Raw genomic sequence first — 20,267 nt, 5'->3', positions numbered from 1 at the left:
AAACAAAAATATTATTAATATACCATCATGCTTAATGATTAAATGTAAATGCATATAACATGTATGTTGAGAAAATACAGGCGTTACAACTTTATCATTACCGTGAGCTAAGTCTTGGATAAGGATAAAAGGCTTTCATAAGTAAAAAGTATTCTTCCTTGACTCATATTCCCATTAAAAGGTCCATGCAATGAAGGAAGTCCACTAATTACTTATGAGTGATGGTCAGCCAGTGTCGCAATTTCAAGGTTTGAATGGAACCAAAGAACCACTAACAGACACCATCGATGTTATTAGGACCAAAGTGCACAATGTGTGATAACGAGTTATTTTTTAACGAGTTATTCCCTATAAATACAACAGTTATATTTCTACATATCAAGTACTACAGTATGTATGGTTCTCCTAAGTCTAGCCCGGTTTTATTAAGCCCAGCCCATGTCTAAAGTTATTAACCTAATTTACTAGAAAATTATGTATAAAGTCCACCTAGTCTAGCCCAATTGTAGATTATGTTTTGAATTCCAACCTTTTAACCTAATTGACTACTTTTATGATTAGACCCAATTAAGTAATCTTAAATCTAAATATGACCTAATTAACCTAATAAAAATATTGCAAAGCTCACTAGATCTATATTGATTTTAGAATTTAAGCCCGGTTACCATTAATTAACCTAATGGACTATAATTTTCATGCTAGGTTCAATTTTAAGGCCTAATGTCTATATGACCAGTTTTAATTACGCAGTCATACAACATATATTTAGCATTCACTCAAAATAAGGAAAAAAAATAAAGTAAAAAAAGTAAACCTGCCTATTACAACCTGCCTACAATTAAGAAAATTGAAGAGAAAACACCTAAAACTAAGTATAGTATACATTTTATCTTGAAAATTCATCAAAAATCAGAGAAATTAGGGCTGAATGGTGAATAGCCAATCGGCTCAGAGCATAGAGCTAATGGGTTCTAGGGCTTTTCCATGGTGGTTCTTCATTTTCTTGAGCATTTTTATGTCCTAGAGCGAGTTTTACATGCATAAAAGGTCAATAAATAATTAGGACCCGAAAGAATGAAGTAAAAGAGATAAAAAGGTTATATTTAATAAGAAGATCTAAGGAAGTCATACAAACTGTAGAAATAAGACTAACAGTAAATGAAAGCGGCAATTTTTAGATTTTGATCATTAAACCCTAAAACCAACTTTAATTATAAAAAGAGTAAGAAATTACAAATCTAACATGCAACCCTAATCATTTGACTCAATCATATCTAAAATCCAAAAGCAAACATGTCAATAGATTTAAAATCCTAAATGTTCTTATTATCATATTCAATTCCCAGCAATGTTCATATTATCAGATTTAATACCCAATAGTTTATAAGCATGTTAATTCATAAGAAATCCTGCTCTAATTATTTCAAACACATAAAAAATAATAAACAAAAGAACACCTAATCATGTTTCTAAAACATAAAGGAATACAAGAACTAGTTTAATGGGAAAAACGATATTGATGATGCTGAATATAGGAGAACCCTCACGTTGTCACCATAGATAGTTGTTATGCGAGTCTTAGAAGACAACGAAGTGGTTGAATCAAAGATGAGCTGAAAATCCAGTTCTGCTTTGAGATTTCAAAAAAAAAACTTATGTCGTTCTAAATGGGTTTTATAATTTAGAGTTCTTTCTTAGTGGCTTCCCAAAACTAACTCTTTGTATATGTTAATGTGTTAGTGTTGCTTAAAGAATACCTTGAGGAATGTAGTTAACCCCATATTTAAGGTGTATCATTCTATTTATAGTAGTAATGTTAGGAAACCTTAGAAAAAATAGATAAATATTCAATTATTTGAAAAATAAACTATCAGCTATCCCTTCCCTTTATCAGATTAACATTAAATAAAAGGAAATTAAATTTTTTATATTTAATAAATTATAATGAGAAATATTTAAAAATATTAATAGTCATCATAAATATCTTCTAGAAACTTCTTTTTACCAATTTTGGCATTTTAGGTAAAATAAAATACATATAAAACAGTGTCAGATTTCGAAAAAAGGGTCAATCGACACTATGTAGAGCCAATCGGCTCCGCACAAAGCCGATGCAGCTCTATGTCAGCCGATCAGCTCTGTGGAGAGCCGATTCGGCTGTACACAAAGCTAATTGACTTTAAAGGGCAAAAATTTCAAAGATTTTGATGATTTAGTCCCTCAATTTGTAAAAACTGTCATTTCACCCCTCAAACTTTTTTTTTCTATCAATTGGGTCCAAATTGATTCTAAAAAAGTAATTTTAAGTCCAATTATTCTTAACTCTTATTCGAATTCACCCTTCTTAATCTCCCGAGACTCAAGAAAGGTAACAACTTTCATTATAGGGTTTTCCATAATTCTCTCGATATCTAGATCTGGAAATGAGTGTTGATAAGGAGATTGGGCCTAACTAAAATGGGTTAGAGTTAGGTGGACCTCACATATTGTAATGATTATTTGTAGAGCTATAATTATTGTGTTTATAGACAATAATCTATTAAACAATAAAAATAAAAACAAGGATATACAAATAAGGAAGTTGGCTTCTGGATCCATCTTTGGATGTGGCGAAACTTCCTTATGGAATTTAGAAACGCCACTTAATTAGTAAAAGTATCCCAGATAATTACCCAGGTGGTGACTCCCATCTCCATGCTAGTCTTTCCGCCTAGTTAGCGTGTTCTCTATTAGGTTGAAAGGCCTTGCAATGCTATAATCGCTATAGACACTTGGGTGCTCACCCGAAACTGTCGCTCACATAAATATAATTTTTAAAAGTTTTATTGTTAAAGAGTCATTCTAAAAATAATTAAGACCTTTTTAGGGTTTATTAATTTAGTATTTAATTATTTAGCATGAACTATGAATAAAAAATATAGAAATATTACATAAAATATATTAAAGAAATTATTAGCCATTAAGTTTATTTTTTGGATATTACAGTCCATTTCTTAGAGAAAGTAACTTTGGCGCTCTTATTTCACTTTAGTAGATTGTCTCTATCTCAGTATGTTAAATAATGGTGTCATGTTGACTACTATAGTCTTAGTGTCTTAACTTATTTACTTTGGTTTTTTAGTATTTCTTTAGTAATATCTTGAAAATCCTATTACATTATATACCTTTATTGACTTCGAAAAAAAAAGTCAAAGAAAATGCATAAATTCATAGTTTTTTATTTTTAGTTTTTACACTAAAATAAATGTAATATTTAAGATTTTATTATTAAAGAGTTAACGGTAGACTGCCTTTATCTTAGTATGTTAAACATTCTACATTGATGTGATATTGATTGTTATAGTCTTGGTGTCTTAATTTATAAATTTTGGTGTTTTAGTATTTTTTTAGTAATGTCTTGGAAATCCTATTATTATGACATTCTTTTATTAACTTTCAATAAGAAAAGTCAAAGAAAATACATAAATTTCTATATATTTATTTTTTATTTTTATACTTAGATAAATATAATTTTAAAATTTTATTATTAAAGAGTCATTAGAAAAATAATTAAAACCTTTTAATTTTTATTAATTTAGTATTTAATTATTTATCATCAACTATGACTGAAAATTATAAAAATAATACATAAAATATATTAGAAAATTCATTAGTCATTTAGCTTATAATTGGATACTATAATCAACTTTAGTGTCTTATTTTTTAGAACAAGTAACTTTGCAGTCATTACTTCACTTTAGATTGCCTCTATCTTAGTGTTCTAAGTATTCTATAATGGTGACATGTTAACTACTATATATAATTTTGGTTTCTTAACTTATTTACTTTAGTGTTTTTGTATTTCTTTAGTAATGTTTACATAACATACTTTTGTTAGCTTTGGATAAAAAAGTCAAAGAAAATCTATAAATCCTTATTTATTTATTTATTCCTACAGAACACTAATTCTAATTTTTTAACATTTTATTGTTAAATATTTATTGAAATAATAATTAAAATCTTGATAATTTAGTATTTAATTATTTAAAATTAATTATGAATCACAAGATATTGAAATAATATATAAAATAAATTAGAAAAATTATTAGTCATTAAATTTATTTTAGATATTATGATCAAATTTTTATTGTTAGTAGTAATTTTGATTTTTTAGAGCAAGATTGTCCTTACTTCACTTTAATAGCATTATTCAGTAAAAACCAAACCAAATAATAAATTTAGTTCGATTGTCGGTTTTGATTTTGTAAAATTTCAGAAATATCATTATCGATTTGGTTTCTAGAATGGAAAAACTAAAGAAATCGAGCCAACCTATATATATTTAATTTTTGTTAAACATGAATCAATTACCTATAAGTAGCTCAGTGGAATGCATTATTGTCCTTGCTTTACATGTACCAGTTTCAATCCCCAAGGCTGCAGTTTCCTTTTCTTCTTTTTTTGCTTTTATTAGCTGTCCGTTTCCTTTTCTTCTTTCTTTTTTCCTTTTATGAGTTTTGAATAAAAAGTGAATGAAAATACATAAATCTCTATTTCTTTATTTTTTATTTTTTACATTAAAATAAATATAATTTCTTAAGATTTTATTGTTACAAGTCATTAGAAAAATAATTAAAATTTTGTTAATTTTTATTAATCTAATATTTAATTATTTTGTATAGATAAATAATACACAAAATAGATTAGAAAAAGTCATCAAACTTCTAAATGGATATGATATATTATTAGTGATTTTAGTCTCTTTTTCTAGAGCAAATAACTTTAATGTCCTTACTTCACTAGTATTAGATTGTCTTTATCTCATTAGCCTAAATATTCTAATTTTGATGTCTTATTGACTATTATAATTTTGGTGTCTTAACTTATATACTTTGTTGTTTTAATATTTCTCTAATAATGTCTTAAAAATTCTATTACAAAATATATTTTTATTGGATATTTAAATAAAAAATTAAGTAGTATGTCACTTATAGAATTAAACTTATTTAATAAACATTAATAAAATTAAAAATAAAGCTAAACCAATAAAAAGAGTAAAAGGCATGTAAAAAATAATTTAACTAAAAAAATGTTACAAAATTTAAACCAATCAGAAAAGATAAATTTTCAAATATTAAAATTTATAATATAATAATAATAAGCAATAAAAAAAATAGTGTTGTGTTGAATTAATTATTTTAAAATGAGAATGTTTTTATGATTATGTTAAATTAATATTTTTTGAAAGAATATTAATAAATATTAATTTTGATGTATAAAATATTACAATATTTTATATTATAATTCGGTGTGTATATATATATATATATATATATATATAAGTATAATTTACAGTTAATATTTGGATAATTTGTAATATGGATTTTAAATAATATATGTAAAGGTGTTGAGGATTTAATTATATGATTATAAGATTTTAAATTATAAAGTTTAGTGGTAAAAGTTTGATTTTAGAAAATTAAGAGATTAAAAAGATAAAAAAATAGAGGTAGCCATTAATTTGGTGACATATGTCATTTATAATGATGAAAGCAAGATAAAGTACAAACGTGCCACGCCCAAATTCATTGTAATTCAACGGTGGATTTGTAATTGCACCAAATTGATTATTTGTTGTCCCCCATATATATACATATATATATGCGAATACAACAAGACTATTTTTCCATTATACTAGCCACCAGAAAAGTTTAAGACTGTCATAGAGAAAATCCTGCAAGGAAAGTCATAGACACTAAAGTACTAATAATAATAAAATACTAATAATCAAAATGAGTTTTATGACTAGTAACTTTCTGATATACTTTTTATTAATAACACAAACACACATTAGTTAGGGACAGAAATTTTATTTATTTTTTTACATATTTTTATTTATATTTTATACTAAATATTAAAATATTAGTTTAATAAAAATTAAAAGGTCTTAATGATTTTCTTAATGACTTATTTATATTAAATTGCATTTGTAGTACAAAAATTAAGAGAAAAATTAAAATATTAAACGTAAATTATATAATTTATATCAAAAAATAACATAAACTATATTATTACTTTAAATTACTTTTGCGCATAGAATTAATTTTGATGTAGATATTTTTAAAAAAAAAAAATTAATTTGGCCACTAATATTTTCATCTGGCGTTAATTTAGTTGTTTTTTAAATTTATAGATTTGTTAACCTAAACTTTTATATATTTGGCTCAAATTAATTTTATTTTAGGAAAATATTAATAGAGGGAGAGTTACTTTCTTTCGAAAATAAAAAAATAATTAAAAAATTATAAAAAATTTTAAACATTATTTTATAAGTTTAGTACAATTAATATAAGTAAGAAATAAGTAGTTATTACCACCATGATTCTCGCTGAAATCGTTCTTATCTTACTGTTCTCGGCACCATTACCACCGTAACTGTCTCATTTATTGTCATTATTAAGAGAAAAAACAGTAAGAATACTAAAAAATAGTTATATTTATTTTTTTATTGTGTCTTGTTTAAATATTAATATATATTTTTTGATTTAAGTGATTACAATTAATATAAAAAGTTAATTCTTTTTATTATTTATTGTATCCACTCTTTCTAAGAATAGAATATAGAACTCATTCTTTCATTTTTATAAAATATTGGGCTAATTTAAATCAAATATTTAACAGTTTAAGTTAAAATGTACATAAATTTAGAAAATGGCTAAAGTAGACCTGAGCAATAAGATCACTGGCCAAATTGGACTTTATTTTTAAAAGAAAATATAAAAATTTTCTTGAATATATAAAAGAATATCAAATAAACATTTTATTAATATTATATAACTTGACTGCATTTTCATAATAAAAGATTATTTTTAGAAAGTATAATAATAAAATAGTGTAATGATTTAAATGAAAAGTAAAATGGTTGTGTTTAACCTGTATATGCAACGGCATAATATAGATGTTAGAATTTAAGCTGTGTGTAAAGACTAAAACAAATTAAGTCTGCTCTTTTTTATCAGTATCTTTAGTAATGTCATATTTTCTCAATCTCAGTGTCCTAAACATTTCAAATTAGTATCACGTTGACTACTATAATTTTAAATAGTTTTGGTGTCTTTAAGTTTTATATTATTTACAACAATAAAAGTAAATATGTCATTTTTCCATTCATAATCTAATATTTCCTTTCACTTATTGTAGTCTCATTTTCATTTTTTTCATTTCCTTCCATTCACTCTCTATCTTTTCGTTCTGGTATTCTCTTTTTTTCTATTCCCACATACTTTTCCTTTTCAGGAAAAAAAAAAAAACTATCACAAAAATTTAGAAAAATATCTTACATACAAGACAAAATATATATAAATTAAATTATAAAATAAATTATATTTTAATAATCTGTTTATTTATAAATATACCGGTACATATATCGACCGTATCAAGAGCCTAAATATAAGGTCATCTAAATTCCTTCTTTTACGGGCAGTATTAAGTCTTACCATAAGGGTAGCTTTCCTTGCTTCATTCTTAAGCAAGATTTCCTACTTCAAGAATCTTTATGCTTTCCTTTTTCTTTTCTTTTTTACTTTCCTTTTTTCTTTTTTCTGCATTTCGAAAATCCAAATTTTTGAATTAGTTTATATTATATACGGAAGGTAGAGAATTGATTAAGATGGAGAAGACTAAGTCCAATACCATATTTATTACATATTGTAACTGAAATAGACGAAATAAACTTAGACGCATACATTCCAAATAAACATTTGATTATATTCCTAGAAGCTTATTTTATTATAATTTCCTATGAGATTTAAATTATTTCATATTAATAATATCATAAAGATTTCAGATTCTTACCGAATTATTAAGTGAAATAATACTTTGGAAAAAAGTATTCTATTCCATTCTTAAATTTGAAGCATATCATTTTAATATGCCATTGGCACGTCTCATTTTGCAAAACTTTTTCAGGTAATGTTATTGTCACACTCTATTTTATTAAGGCCAAATTAGAAAATTTTATTTTAATATACAAAGATAATATTATCCATCAATAAAGTAATAAAAAATTATCGGCCCATAAATCTTGTTCACCGTAACTAAATTGTAATAATTTTTTATCTTTCCAATAAAGAACATAACTTTTTAATTTATCTTTGAAAATTTTTATGTACTTAGATTATTTATTTGATATTAAGAAAATAAGTATTATATTTATTTTCTCCAGTAAAATATCTACACATACATTTTATATTATGCTTTAAAAAGTTCTTATTATAAATATTTATTTATTTATTTTTTATATGATTCATAATATGAAATAACATTTTTCAAAATTTTTAATTTTTCATATTAATGTATTTTAATTAGAATAAAGCAATTATTTTTTTGTTTTAATTACAAATATTTTATAAACTTAATTTCACTTTTAATAATGACTATTTTTAAAGACATTTATGACTTATTAAGAGGGTTAAAAAGAAAAATTCTACAAACACTAATATAATAGTAAAAAAAATATAAAGTGAAAGGTTTAATATAATAAATATAAGATTAAATGTGAAATTGTTTAATATGATTGCTGATGACTTGATATTATTACTAAAAATGGTCTTTAAATTGAATAAAAAGTCTTATGATCTGATCCTGAGAAAATAAGGTATGGTAATATAATATCCCCATCCAACTTTTCAGAGTAGAGATTATAATTCTTTCTTTTTATGATTTTGAAAAATACATTCTAAAATAAGTTAGATTTTCTTATGTATGCCTAAAGCTAAATTAAGAAATATGAAAAAATTTATGCCAGAAGTAGCCAGGAAATATGCAACATCAAAAGCAAGTATGGCAGTTTCGAAAAAGGCTATAAAACATACGTATATAATATATATATATATATATACATTGACCTAACGTCAACCTCTTCTCTGCTCACATATTTCTTCAAAACTACATTTACCCGATTCTTTCTATGTATAATAGTGTTCTTTGTTGTTGAAGAAACATATTTAGGTTTGTTTGAGTGTGAAAGAAGCTTTACCTTGTAAGGAACAAAATCCTTTCTTGCTTTCTTTCTTTCTTTCATCTAACATAGTTTAGTACCCTTCTTACCATTTGAGTTTTCTGTTTTCTTTTCTTGTAGTGTAATGTCTCTCTTTCTGGTTTTTATTCTATGTAGGATCTTTAGGTTTGGGCAGTTGATCATATAAAACTAAGCCGGAAGGCAAGAAAAAGGTGAAGAAAAAAAAAAAGAATGGAGAAGCAGGATATGGAGAAGAAGGGAAAGATGACTATCATGGGTAGAAGCTTAATAGATTCAGTGTTTTCTTGGTCCATTCATGATGTTCTTAATAAGGATCTTTACAAAGACCAGGTTTGGTTACTATTTTTTTTAGTTATTCCTTTTCCTACATGTCAAATTTGACAGTCTTGCAGTTACTAATATCTTTTACTTTTTTTTTTTTTTATAACTTTTTCTTAGAATTATACTTTCTTTTAAAAGAGGGAGAAGGCGGAGTCTCAAACTTGATACCCATTCTGGGCTTTGGCTGAGTTAAAAAATAGAAGTTATCATTGTTTCAAATATAACTAACCATTTTGACAAAACATTATTTTCCAAATATCCAACTGGATCAAAATTGTTTATATATTACTCCCTTGTTTCTTGAACTCAGTTTTATTTGCAGTTCCTGATTGCTTTTCATGGTAGTTCATAAATTCCAATTAGTATCACAGGAATTCCAACATTTTAAATTTTAAGCAACATTGAAATCCTTTGAGCTTGTTTCAAAAACAATATATCTTGCTAAAATATGATATGTAGAAGCACATATTTACATGTAATCATCAGCTGAGCCATGGAATACAAGCTCATTAATCATAGCTCCATCCAGTGATGACAGCTAGACAACTGCTAAAGTTTGTTATCTTTTTTTTCCAGGTTAATTGTTTTCTTGACTGTTATTATATCTGTTCCAAATTTTTGTCAATTGAGGAAATAACTACCACTGTTATCAATTTTAATGCAATTCGACGGGTTTCTTTTAAGTAAATTATCTTACAATTACGTCAAACAATTATGTAGGTTCTTCAGGATTTGTTAGTTTTTGGCTTATACAAGAACTAAGCGGCATTTAGTATCATCATTATGCTTGCATCTTCTGTCGTAGATTTTCATATCTATCTCTGGTTTATTGGTTATATTTCTGAAATCTTCGCTGTTTACAGGTGAAGAAGATCCCAGATACATTCATGTCAACAGCACATTATATGAAGACATTCATTCCCCCACTTCTGGAGGAAACACATGCTGATCTGTGTTTAAGTGTTCAAGCACTGTCCCGATCACTGACAACTGAAATACACTCTATTCATAATTCCAAGCAGTATAAACCTCCGCGGGACTTGTTTTACGAAGTTGTCCTGAAAAGGAGAGAGAATAGGAGTAGTGGTGGATCATATGAGCCTCAGGTTGGAGATCTTGTTGCCCTGACGGATGTCAGACCAAAATGTATTGATGATTTGAGGTTATCCAAACAATCCTTTCTTATTGCCTATGTTCGTGGGGTCAAAGGTGAGTATTCTGATACACTTTCGATACTATCATCAAAACCCATTATTACAGAACAAGGTGCGCAGAAGAATAAGAAGAAAGAAACACTTTTTGCTGTTTACTTGATAAACTTGACGACAAATATTCGCATATGGGGAGCAATTAATTCAGAGTTGGAAGGGATGAACATGAATATTATTAAGGAAGTGCTGCAAAACAATTCTAGCGTAAGGTTTATGATTCATATTCTTGCTTTTAATATTCCATGTTTGAAACCCTGACAATGTGAAACACATGTTTATCTTGTTGTTTGCATCCCTTGGATACAGAAATCCAATCCCAATTCTTATTTTTCTCTTACTGATTTCTGTATTGAGAGTATACTTTTTTTTTTTTTAATTTCTTTCAGGAGAATGAATATTGCAGCATATGCTCTTCTCAAGCAAATAAAGATGTTTTCTTATCATGCATAAGGGACATGTCAGATTCTCTTAATTTGAATGATTCACAAAAAGCTGCAGTTTTCAGCTGTATCGCTGCAAGGCGGTGCTCTCATCGAAGTATAGTCAAATTAATTTGGGGCCCTCCAGGAACTGGCAAAACAAAGACAGTTGGTTTCCTGCTGTATGCCTTATTTACAATGAAATGCAGAACACTTACTTGTGCCCCAACAAACATTGCAGTGTTAGAAGTGGCATCCCGTGTCCTAAATTCAGTTGTGAAGCTACTTCAATATGACACCTATGGGATTGGTGATATAGTTCTTTTTGGAAACCAAGAAAGAATGAAGATAGATAATCAGAGCGAACTTTTCGATATATTTCTTGATAATCGTGCAGACACACTTAGCAGTTGTTTTGCTCCAAAGTCTGGCTGGAAGCATAGTCTAGCATCCATGATATGCTTACTGGAAAACCCTCAAGAGCAGTATCGAATGTACTTGCAGGAGGACAGAACAGAGAAAGATAAAGAGGATAAAAAGGTTGAGAAGGAACAGCAGATGATTAATCAAAAGAAAGGAGAGGAGAATTACAATGGAAACCGCAAAGGAAAGAAGAAAAAGAATGGGAAAAAAGTAATTGTAAAAGAAATGAAAAAGGAAGAACAGAAGGCAAGTTTGCATATCCAGAAAGATAAGCAAAAACTGAAGGGTAAGGAACATGAGGGTGGAGATGGTTACTTTAAGAACAAGAAAACTGAACAGGAGGTGGTTGCAAAATGCGAGGTCATGACACTAGAGGAATTCGTAGAAAAAAGATTCAAAACAATTGGAGAAAGGTTGAAATTCTGCATTGTAAATTTGTATACTCACTTGCCAACTTCTTCCATTTCATTAGAGTTGGTTAGAAACATGATAGGAGCTCTTGGTCTGCTGGCATCTCTTGAAACCTTGTTAAATAGTGTCAATATTGCCAAGCAAGGGTTCAAGCAAGTTCTTGGGATAGATGAGAATGCAGGAAGCATAACTAGCAGTCATATGAAGTTGAGTATGACAAGAAAAGAGTGTCTCAGTATACTAAAATCACTTCCTCCAACATTCCCAGTTCCAGATTTTACCAGTACTTTTGCTATAAAAGAATTTTGCTTGGCTAATGCTTGCCTTCTTTTCTGTACTACATCAAGCTCCATTAAGTTGCACACAAAAAGAATGACACCTCTGCGTTTCTTGGTTATTGACGAAGCTGCGCAGCTCAAAGAATGTGAATCAACGATTCCCTTGCAACTTTCTGGTCTTCATCATGCCATTCTTGTTGGAGATGAAAGGCAATTATCTGCAATGGTTAACAGTAAGGTTATAAGCTAGTGTTAGTATTATTTCCTTTCTCTTTCTCCATCATTCCCAAATTTAAAGCACTATTGTTTTTTAGATTTCTGAAGAGGCTGGATTTGGAAGGAGTCTGTTTGAGAGGCTGGTAAAGTTGGGATACAAGAAGCACCTCTTGAACATCCAATACAGAATGCATCCATCTATAAGCTTATTGCCAAATAGGGAGTTCTATGGCAAGCAAATCTTGGATGCTCTAAATGTTAAAGAAATAAGCCATGAGAGACGTTTCCTTGAAGGAAATATGTATAGTTCCTATTCTTTTATAAACATCTCTCACGGAAAAGAGGAATTCGATGAGTTCAGAAGTTTGAGAAATATGGTAGAGGTTGCTGTAGTTTCTGACATAGTAGCTAACCTGTTTTCAGGTATCATTTAAAATGTGGCAAGGAAATTATGCTAGACATTTAAATGTAAATTCTCCTTTAGAGAAACTTGTAACAGTTATTTTTCACTTCAGAATTCATTAGCACGAAGAAGAAGGTAAGCATAGGCATCATATCACCATACAAGGCTCAGGTTCATGCAATTCAAGAGAAGATTGGAAACTATAGTTCAGGCTCTGATGCAGAATTCTCTGTAAATGTTCGCTCTATTGATGGCTTTCAAGGAGGAGAAGAGGATGTAATAATTTTCTCCACTGTTAGATGTAACAACAAAGGATCAGTGGGTTTTCTTTCCAATTGTCAAAGAGCAAATGTGGCATTAACGCGTGCAAGGTACTGTTAGCCGCTCAAACATTTTCTTCTTCTTCTTAATATACTTGATCTGGAATTTTCTTTTCTTTTCCCTTTTCTTATTCTGGTCTGCCTGTATAGGTATTGCCTCTGGATATTGGGAAATGCAGCCACTTTAAATAAGAGTGGTTCTATTTGGAAGAAGCTTGTTGCTGATGCAGAAAGACGAAGGTGTTTTCATAATGCTGATGAGGATAATAGATTGGCTCAAGCTATAATAGCTGCCTTGATCGAGCTTGACCAACTTGATACTTTACTGCAAGCGACTTCTCCTTTATTCAGGAAGGCGAGATGGAAGGTATGCTAGTGTTCTTATGTTTCCTGCGATCATTCCGTCCAGTGCTTGGTACTTTAAACAGTTCTTAGAAGGATAAAATACACTCACACACACACATATATGTATATACCCTGTTACATATCACATTGCTTTCCTGATCTGTCAATGAATTATCTTTCTTCTTACAATGCCAACTCAAAGTATAATAACTTTCATCTTTAAAAGGTCAGAATTATCTTTGATTTCCTGTTAGTTAACTGGGTCTCCTGAGATTTTTGTAAGACTACTAGTGTTCAACAGTATGCTGTAGTTAGTCACTGAACTAAGCCTGAAAACTTATACTTTATAGGTTAAGTTCTCTGCTAGTCCAGTCTCGCACTATACTCAGCAGAAGGTTCCACTGATTTAAGCAGTAATCCTGTCTACTTAAATTTAAAATAGGTTTTCTTCAGCGATGACTTTCAGAGATCAATGGAAAGACTCAAGGATGTCGAAATTCGCAAGAAAGTGATTTCCCTCTTAGAAAAACTTTCAAATGGTTGGCGTCAATCTGACAAAGACAACGACCAAATTGTGCATGATGGGATCTCTTTCCAACTTCTACAGCAATATAAAGTTAATGAACAGCTAAATATTGTTTGGAGTGTGGATATTCTCCAGGAAAATTCATTTCAGATTCAAGTCCTGAAGATCTGGGATGTTTTGTCATCATCTCATGTTGCAAAGCTAGCAGAGAGCCTTGACAACCTGTTCAGGAAATATACAATAGATAAGATTAATTGCTGCAAATACAAATGCTTCGAAAGGTAAAGTGCTATTCTACAAAGGAAAAATATATACAAAAGGTCATTCGTTGAGGTAAATCAGCGGTTCTTTAAGCAAAACTTAATGGAGAAGTCAGGTGATTATGCATGATGGTTAGTAATTATCAATTATCTTTTCGATCATTATGATTTTATAAATGCAGGAATCTAGTTGTTCCAATGAGATGGCCAGTGAACTCCTCTAATGTTCATCGGGGAAGTACTTCTGGAACTAATCTCTTGCAGCTGTCGGAGTCACTAGCAGCACTCAGCCTAAGGGATCAATCAAGTTCTTCCACTACTGCTAATAAGTATGTGAGAAGTTTAATTCTGAGATGAAGAGAAAAATAGATAATCTGGATAAAGAATAGGCAATGCAGAGAACATATATACTAGTGTACAGAGTGTGATAAAGCCAGTTAACATAGTCATTGTTTTTTAATGTCTGATTGGAGTACAGAGTGAAGCGTAAAGGCAAGACTGCTGGATCAAAACCCAAGTAAAATGGATTCAAGATGATGGGTATGGCTTCTTCTTTCTTTTTTTTCTTCAGCGATAATTTTTTCAGAATCTGATGGGTAGAACTTGAATCTTAAGTTGCAAAAAGTTGAACACTGATTAAGATTTGGAACTAGAATACCAACTCTGCATAAATGCGATTTGATATCATAAAATTTCTTGTCACTTCTGAAATACTGTTCCTGTTGCAGTAATTATAAAAGGAATTGAAGAAAAATAGATAACTAAAGTAAATAAATTTGGCATTCTGAGATTGACATACTTCTGATTTCATTTTTATTTTATGTTTAGATTAACTTTATTTATTTAGTTTTCTTTTTTTCTTTCAGGTGGTATATGTGTTACAATATATATGTCCATGTAAAGGCTAATTAAATGGACAAATAAAAGGATTAAACCATAAAAAATCCCCCCTTGAACTTAGGACCTTTTCCCGATTAAATCCTGAATTGAAATTATTTGCTATAGAGCCCCTGACGTACAATATGCAACATTCAAAGCGAGTGAAGTGTTTTCAAAATTTGTGCTACTAGGCCCTTCAACTTTATTAGTTTATGCTATTAAGTCCCTCAACTATTAATATATTGTATTATTGAGCATTAAATTATGATGACTGTATGTCTTTTTCCATTTTTCTTTTCTGTTGATTCTGAGCATTATCCCAAAGAAAGAAACAATAAAAACTATATATATTAATGAACTGGGGTAATGTTGATGGACTTTTTGGTAAAGAATCAAAATGATGATTATAACAATTTGACAAGGGGGAATCACTTCTTAAACCACTAAGGCTAAAAAGAGAAGTGAACCCCCACAAGAAAAGATATAATGATGGATTTGATCTGATGTTAGTTTTCCAAGTGCGGGACCCTAAAACTTTAAGAATGCATGATAAAACGTTTTATTGATTTGCGAAATGATTACAGCCGTTAGATGAAGGGGGTCCATTAATCTTTCATTGTAAAATAGGGGCAATCCTGAATTTTATCCCAATCCACGGGCATGGTCGTGCATGTCTCATGGTTCGTAACTATGGCATTGAAGTTGGCAAATTATTTTTTCAGTCTTAGTTTTTCTTTTATTTTATATTTTAAGTTTTAAAAATTACTTTATAAAAGATAAATAAATTAATTCTTTTCTCAAAAATAAATTTGAAAAAAATTGTTTATGAAAAATTTCAATATATTAAATTAAAAAATTAAATTTATTTTTTCAACTTTTAAAAATAATTTTATATAAATAACCGAAGCTACCATAATACAAATGAATCTTATAAGAATTAAAATGTGATAAGGGAGTGTTTAAAAATGAATTTTTTTCTTATTTTAATGATATTTATTTTAGTTAATTAAACAAATTCTATTTAGAACTGAATTATTCTAAAAAAATTTGAATAAATTTTATGTGGCTTTGGATTAGTTTTTAGTAGAGTATTCTGTAGGATTCCTAGGATTTAAAATTAAATATTTCATTTTTTAAATATTTCTAATATTTAAGTATATCACTATTAATCATTTTCATTATTTTTGGCCTTATTATTTTATAGTCTAAAAGTATTTTTTAAGAATCCATTCATATAAGGCTTCCATCCATATGGTATACCGCACGTAATTATTTATGCACAAATTTAGTATTGGTGTAAGCTCAGTAATTTGATTTATAAAGAAAATCTATTTAACTTTTATCTAAATTCTAAAATCTATAGATTTTGGCTCATTACTGAATTTTTTATCAAAATACTATGTATAAAAAAAAAAAAAAGAATAATAGAAAAAATAGCATGCCGATCGAAATACCTGAAAAGGCTGGTCAGGCAAAAATCAAGACAAAAGAGATAAAATAATCAACTATAAATCTGAAAGAACTAGCTAATGACAGGAGTTATATTGCGAGAAATCAAAATACACATCTAGACTTTTATTAAATGAAATAAAATTGTTTAGAATTGTTATCAACCATATATATGTCTATTTAATATCTTACACACTAATTGAAAGAAAATCAAAATTAAAAAGTTCTAAACAAAATGAATGAGATCTGAAAAAAGACATAATTTTTATTTCCTCATCCTCTTTGTATCTCTATCTGCATCCTTAGATAGAGTAGCTAATTCTTGAATCCTTTCAAATCGGGTAAAACCAGGATCTGAAGTTTCTCCCATAGCCAAATTTGTAAAAAGAAAAAGAAACAAAAAAAAAAAAGAAAAAGAAAAGAATAAAGCTAAGTTGAGGACCCGAAAGGGCGGCTTAGGCAAAAATGAAGACAAGAGCTTGCTAAGTTGAAATTCTGAAAGGGCGGCTTAGGCAAGAGTTAATGCAAAAGAAAGATAAAAATAAAAAAAAGAATTCGGCTATAGTCTCCCGGTGCGATTTCTAGCCCATTTTAGCATTTTTTTGGGTGCTTGATTTTCAATGCACACAAGCTCATACAAATGACTAAAATGAGGGCAATTCAAAAGCCACATGTTATATCTTCAAAAGATAAAAGTTTATATAAGGTCTCAAGTTTTACAAGCAATCAGAAGAAAAATACAAAGGAAATTCAGAAGCCGGAGTTCCCTCCCGAACTACCCATCTTGTCATCCAATTCAGCATCTATCCCTTAGGTCTACAAGGCAAATAGCTGAAGGGTTAGCATATCGATCTAACTTTGTTTAGAATCAAGCTGACCCTGCGAGTTGTCCAGTTGCCCCTGCAGTCCCTCTTGGTCCGTTTGTTGAAAACTTAAAAGGAGAATTAGTTAGCAAATTTCATGTATACATGCACACTTTACATCTCATAATTTATAATTTATTTTGGCTCTTACCCACCAGTCCTCGCCAAGGATGAAGAGCTGTCTTCTTACGGCATCGACCAGTCAATGTACGTGCTCATACTGATCCCTCTAAACCTATATTTGTATATATGTCATTAACTTTTTCAAGAAAACTAAGAGGTGGAAACATAAAAGAAAAGAATAAGCTTACATGGGTACAAGTGCTTGTAATGAACTCCGGAGGAAAATATTGATCCATGGCCAGCCAGAGCTTCATAACATTGAGTAGGCTTTAATATAAAGCCATCAAATTATGGGGGAATGCAACAATCCTGAGAACCACATCAAACACGGCCATAAGAGGTGCCTCGGAAGTCACACCAGCAGATGAGCCTGCAACATGAGAAGTCCTAGAGCATCGAGAGGATCATCCTCCAATCAGATCATGAGCAGTAGGAGCCTGGCGGACCAGTTGTAAATAAATGAATAAAAGAGCAGTACACGACAGAAAAAGAGAGCTCTAAGTGAATCCGAGAAAATACATGAGTAATGGCATCATCGCCAAGAGGTAGAGCCCCTAGCAGTCGAGGGATGAGCGAGATATAGTTTATCAGCCAGGATCGGATGGTAAGGTCCTCAAGCTTGTCATACCCGTTTAAACACTCCATTAGCTCCTCCCCAGCAAGATCTGTCATCCAGAACATGGAAAGAGGATGAGATAATGGGACTCGGTGCCTGCTAGGACCTTGCTCCCAGCCATAAATCCTCTCACCAAGATGCCACCCCCGACAGGTAGGTCCGGCCAGTAGTATCTTCCTTTGCTCAAGGTCAGCCGCAGACAGCATATAAGGCTCACATTAGCTGCGCTCTCCCAGCAATCGCTCTGAATCTGTGTACGAGAAAAGGTAAGTAACGATATAAATAAAGCATGAATATGACTAATGAATTGTATTTACCATGTCCTAGGTTAAACTGTTGATCTACATGTGATGCACGTGAACTTGTGACCACTCTAGTGTGACAGTCTTGCTCGAGCGCCAGTGACTCAGGCGAGGAAAAGCCCGTGAAGTGCAGATGGGCAGTGAGGCCACCAAAAGGCCGATCTCCAGGGCCCAAACATGTAGAACAAAGAGTCAGCATGCATGATATCTATATTTAAAAGAACTAAGAAAAGAAGTTAGAGCACAACTTATATGGATAGCATGCCAAAAACTGCAAATCCTCTTGCTACCTCGGATAGTGACATCCATCTGATGGTATAGATATGCGAGAGTTGCATACCTCCAGTCATAAGAAGAGACCTGGTCCGAGTCCCGCAGAGGAGCTAAATGTCTCTTAGGAGGGGTATTTATACCCTTTAACGATAAAAGAGACGTTATAAATAGGTAATTAGACCAGATCTTTTCTTTTAGCTCTAGATAGTGCATAAAAAGTACTGTCATAATATAGTCGTGGTCACTACACCTTGATTGCAGATGCAACTAACTTTTTGCGATCGAGACACTTGTGTTGCGGTCGCAAAACCTAAAGTGGCAACGACTATATTCCATATGGCACTATACGATTCGTCGTGTTAGAAGTAACCGTTGGCGATTTCTTGAGGTTTGTATAAGTCGCAGTCATGAAATCAAGGGCGTCGATGCAATTCTTACTACTTCTTTAATACTGAGGTTCTTGGACGCGATTGTTTGGCTCATGGGCGCTAAACCTTCTAACTTCCAGAATCAGACTTTCATGGGCGCGATATGAGGCTCGCGATCGTGAAATCATCAATTGCTTCAAGGGTAAAGTTGTTTATGAAAGTCGCGTTCGCGACATACTTGTGGCAGTTGCAATTTAGAAAGTATTTTTTAGAACTTTTAAGCTCTTCAAAGAACATCTACAAAGAACACTCAAAGTCAAGATTATATACACTCAATCTTAATCGTTAAGGTCAAAATTAAGGATGCCTTGAATCATACAGAAGGACTTAGGCTAACACAAATTATATAACTTATTTTCTTAACTTCATAAAATTATAAATCTTTTGCACTATATGCTATAAATTATATAATAAAAAAAATTATATAAATAGTATTATATGTACATAATAATATATTTTTTCTAAATTTTTACTAATTTATATAAATTTTTATTAAATTAAATAATTTTTCTAAATAATTTGTCAAAAATTTATATTTTAATAATATAAAGAATAAATCAATGTTTATAAAAAAAATTATATAATAAACATAAATACTACATAAAATATTTTTTTATGTAATATGTAACTGATTTAAAAAAAAAATTTAGTCAGACTATGTAACTCATTCTCTTAACTTTATAGAATTACAAATTTTATACACTATATGGTATAATTATAAAATAAATGAAGAAATTATAGAAATAGTATTATATTTACATAATAATATCTTTTTGTAAAATTTTGCTAAGTTTGTGTAAATTATTATTAAATGAAGTAATTTCTCCAATTAACTTATCAAAATTTTTTATTTTTAAGAATAAATTACTTTATATAATAAAAATTATATAATAAGCATAAATATTATATAAAATATGTTTATATAAAATGCTAATTTAATAAATATTTAAACAAATTATGTAATTCATTATAAAATTAATAATTTTATACACCATTTTTATATTAAATAAAAAATAATATAAATAGCATTATATTTACATACTAATATCTTTTTGTTATCTTTTTTATTAATTTGTTTTCTTTTATTCCGTAACTAATTTTATTTATTTATAAATATTTTATTATTAACATTAAAATGATAAAAATTCTATAAAATAAACAATAAAAAAGATAAAAATATTT

General features: G+C 29.5%; 1 protein-coding gene and 2 long non-coding RNA genes across 5 annotated transcripts; 2 read left to right on the top strand and 1 right to left on the bottom strand.

Annotated features, from left to right (window-relative positions):
* The first annotated feature begins 8,867 nt into the window (after window positions 1-8,867).
* Window positions 8,868-15,319, top strand: LOC8277867 (helicase SEN1). The gene is made up of 11 exons (XM_048374961.1): window positions 8,868-9,019; window positions 9,155-9,349; window positions 10,204-10,755; window positions 10,938-12,320; window positions 12,397-12,721; window positions 12,814-13,072; window positions 13,172-13,388; window positions 13,809-14,173; window positions 14,335-14,481; window positions 14,631-14,692; window positions 15,019-15,319. The coding sequence occupies exons 2-10, from the start codon at window positions 9,230-9,232 to the stop codon at window positions 14,671-14,673; spliced, it is 3,411 nt and encodes a 1,136-aa protein (XP_048230918.1). The 5' UTR covers window positions 8,868-9,019; window positions 9,155-9,229; the 3' UTR covers window positions 14,674-14,692; window positions 15,019-15,319.
* Window positions 15,320-17,152: 1,833 nt separating this feature from the next.
* LOC112535867 lies at window positions 17,153-18,511 on the bottom strand. Of its 3 annotated transcripts, none has more exons than XR_003079955.2 (4): window positions 18,400-18,511; window positions 17,655-18,332; window positions 17,495-17,578; window positions 17,153-17,411 (listed from the first exon to the last, which is right to left on the bottom strand). It is a non-coding gene; the product is annotated as an uncharacterized LOC112535867 (long non-coding RNA). The 3 variants fall into 3 exon arrangements; XR_007215753.1 differs by having other exon boundaries at window positions 17,153-17,578; window positions 17,655-17,903; window positions 17,986-18,332; XR_007215754.1 differs by having other exon boundaries at window positions 17,153-17,578.
* On the top strand, window positions 18,326-19,382 carry LOC112535868. Its single transcript, XR_003079956.2, has 2 exons — window positions 18,326-18,828; window positions 18,919-19,382. It is a non-coding gene; the product is annotated as an uncharacterized LOC112535868 (long non-coding RNA).
* The last annotated feature ends 885 nt before the right edge of the window (window positions 19,383-20,267 follow it).

This window comes from Ricinus communis, chromosome 5 (genome assembly GCF_019578655.1).
Source record: "Ricinus communis isolate WT05 ecotype wild-type chromosome 5, ASM1957865v1, whole genome shotgun sequence".
In the NCBI taxonomy this organism is placed as follows: domain Eukaryota; kingdom Viridiplantae; phylum Streptophyta; class Magnoliopsida; order Malpighiales; family Euphorbiaceae; genus Ricinus; species Ricinus communis.
The sequence above is the reverse complement of the archived record's forward strand: the minus strand, read 5'-3'. Positions and strand labels throughout refer to the sequence as shown.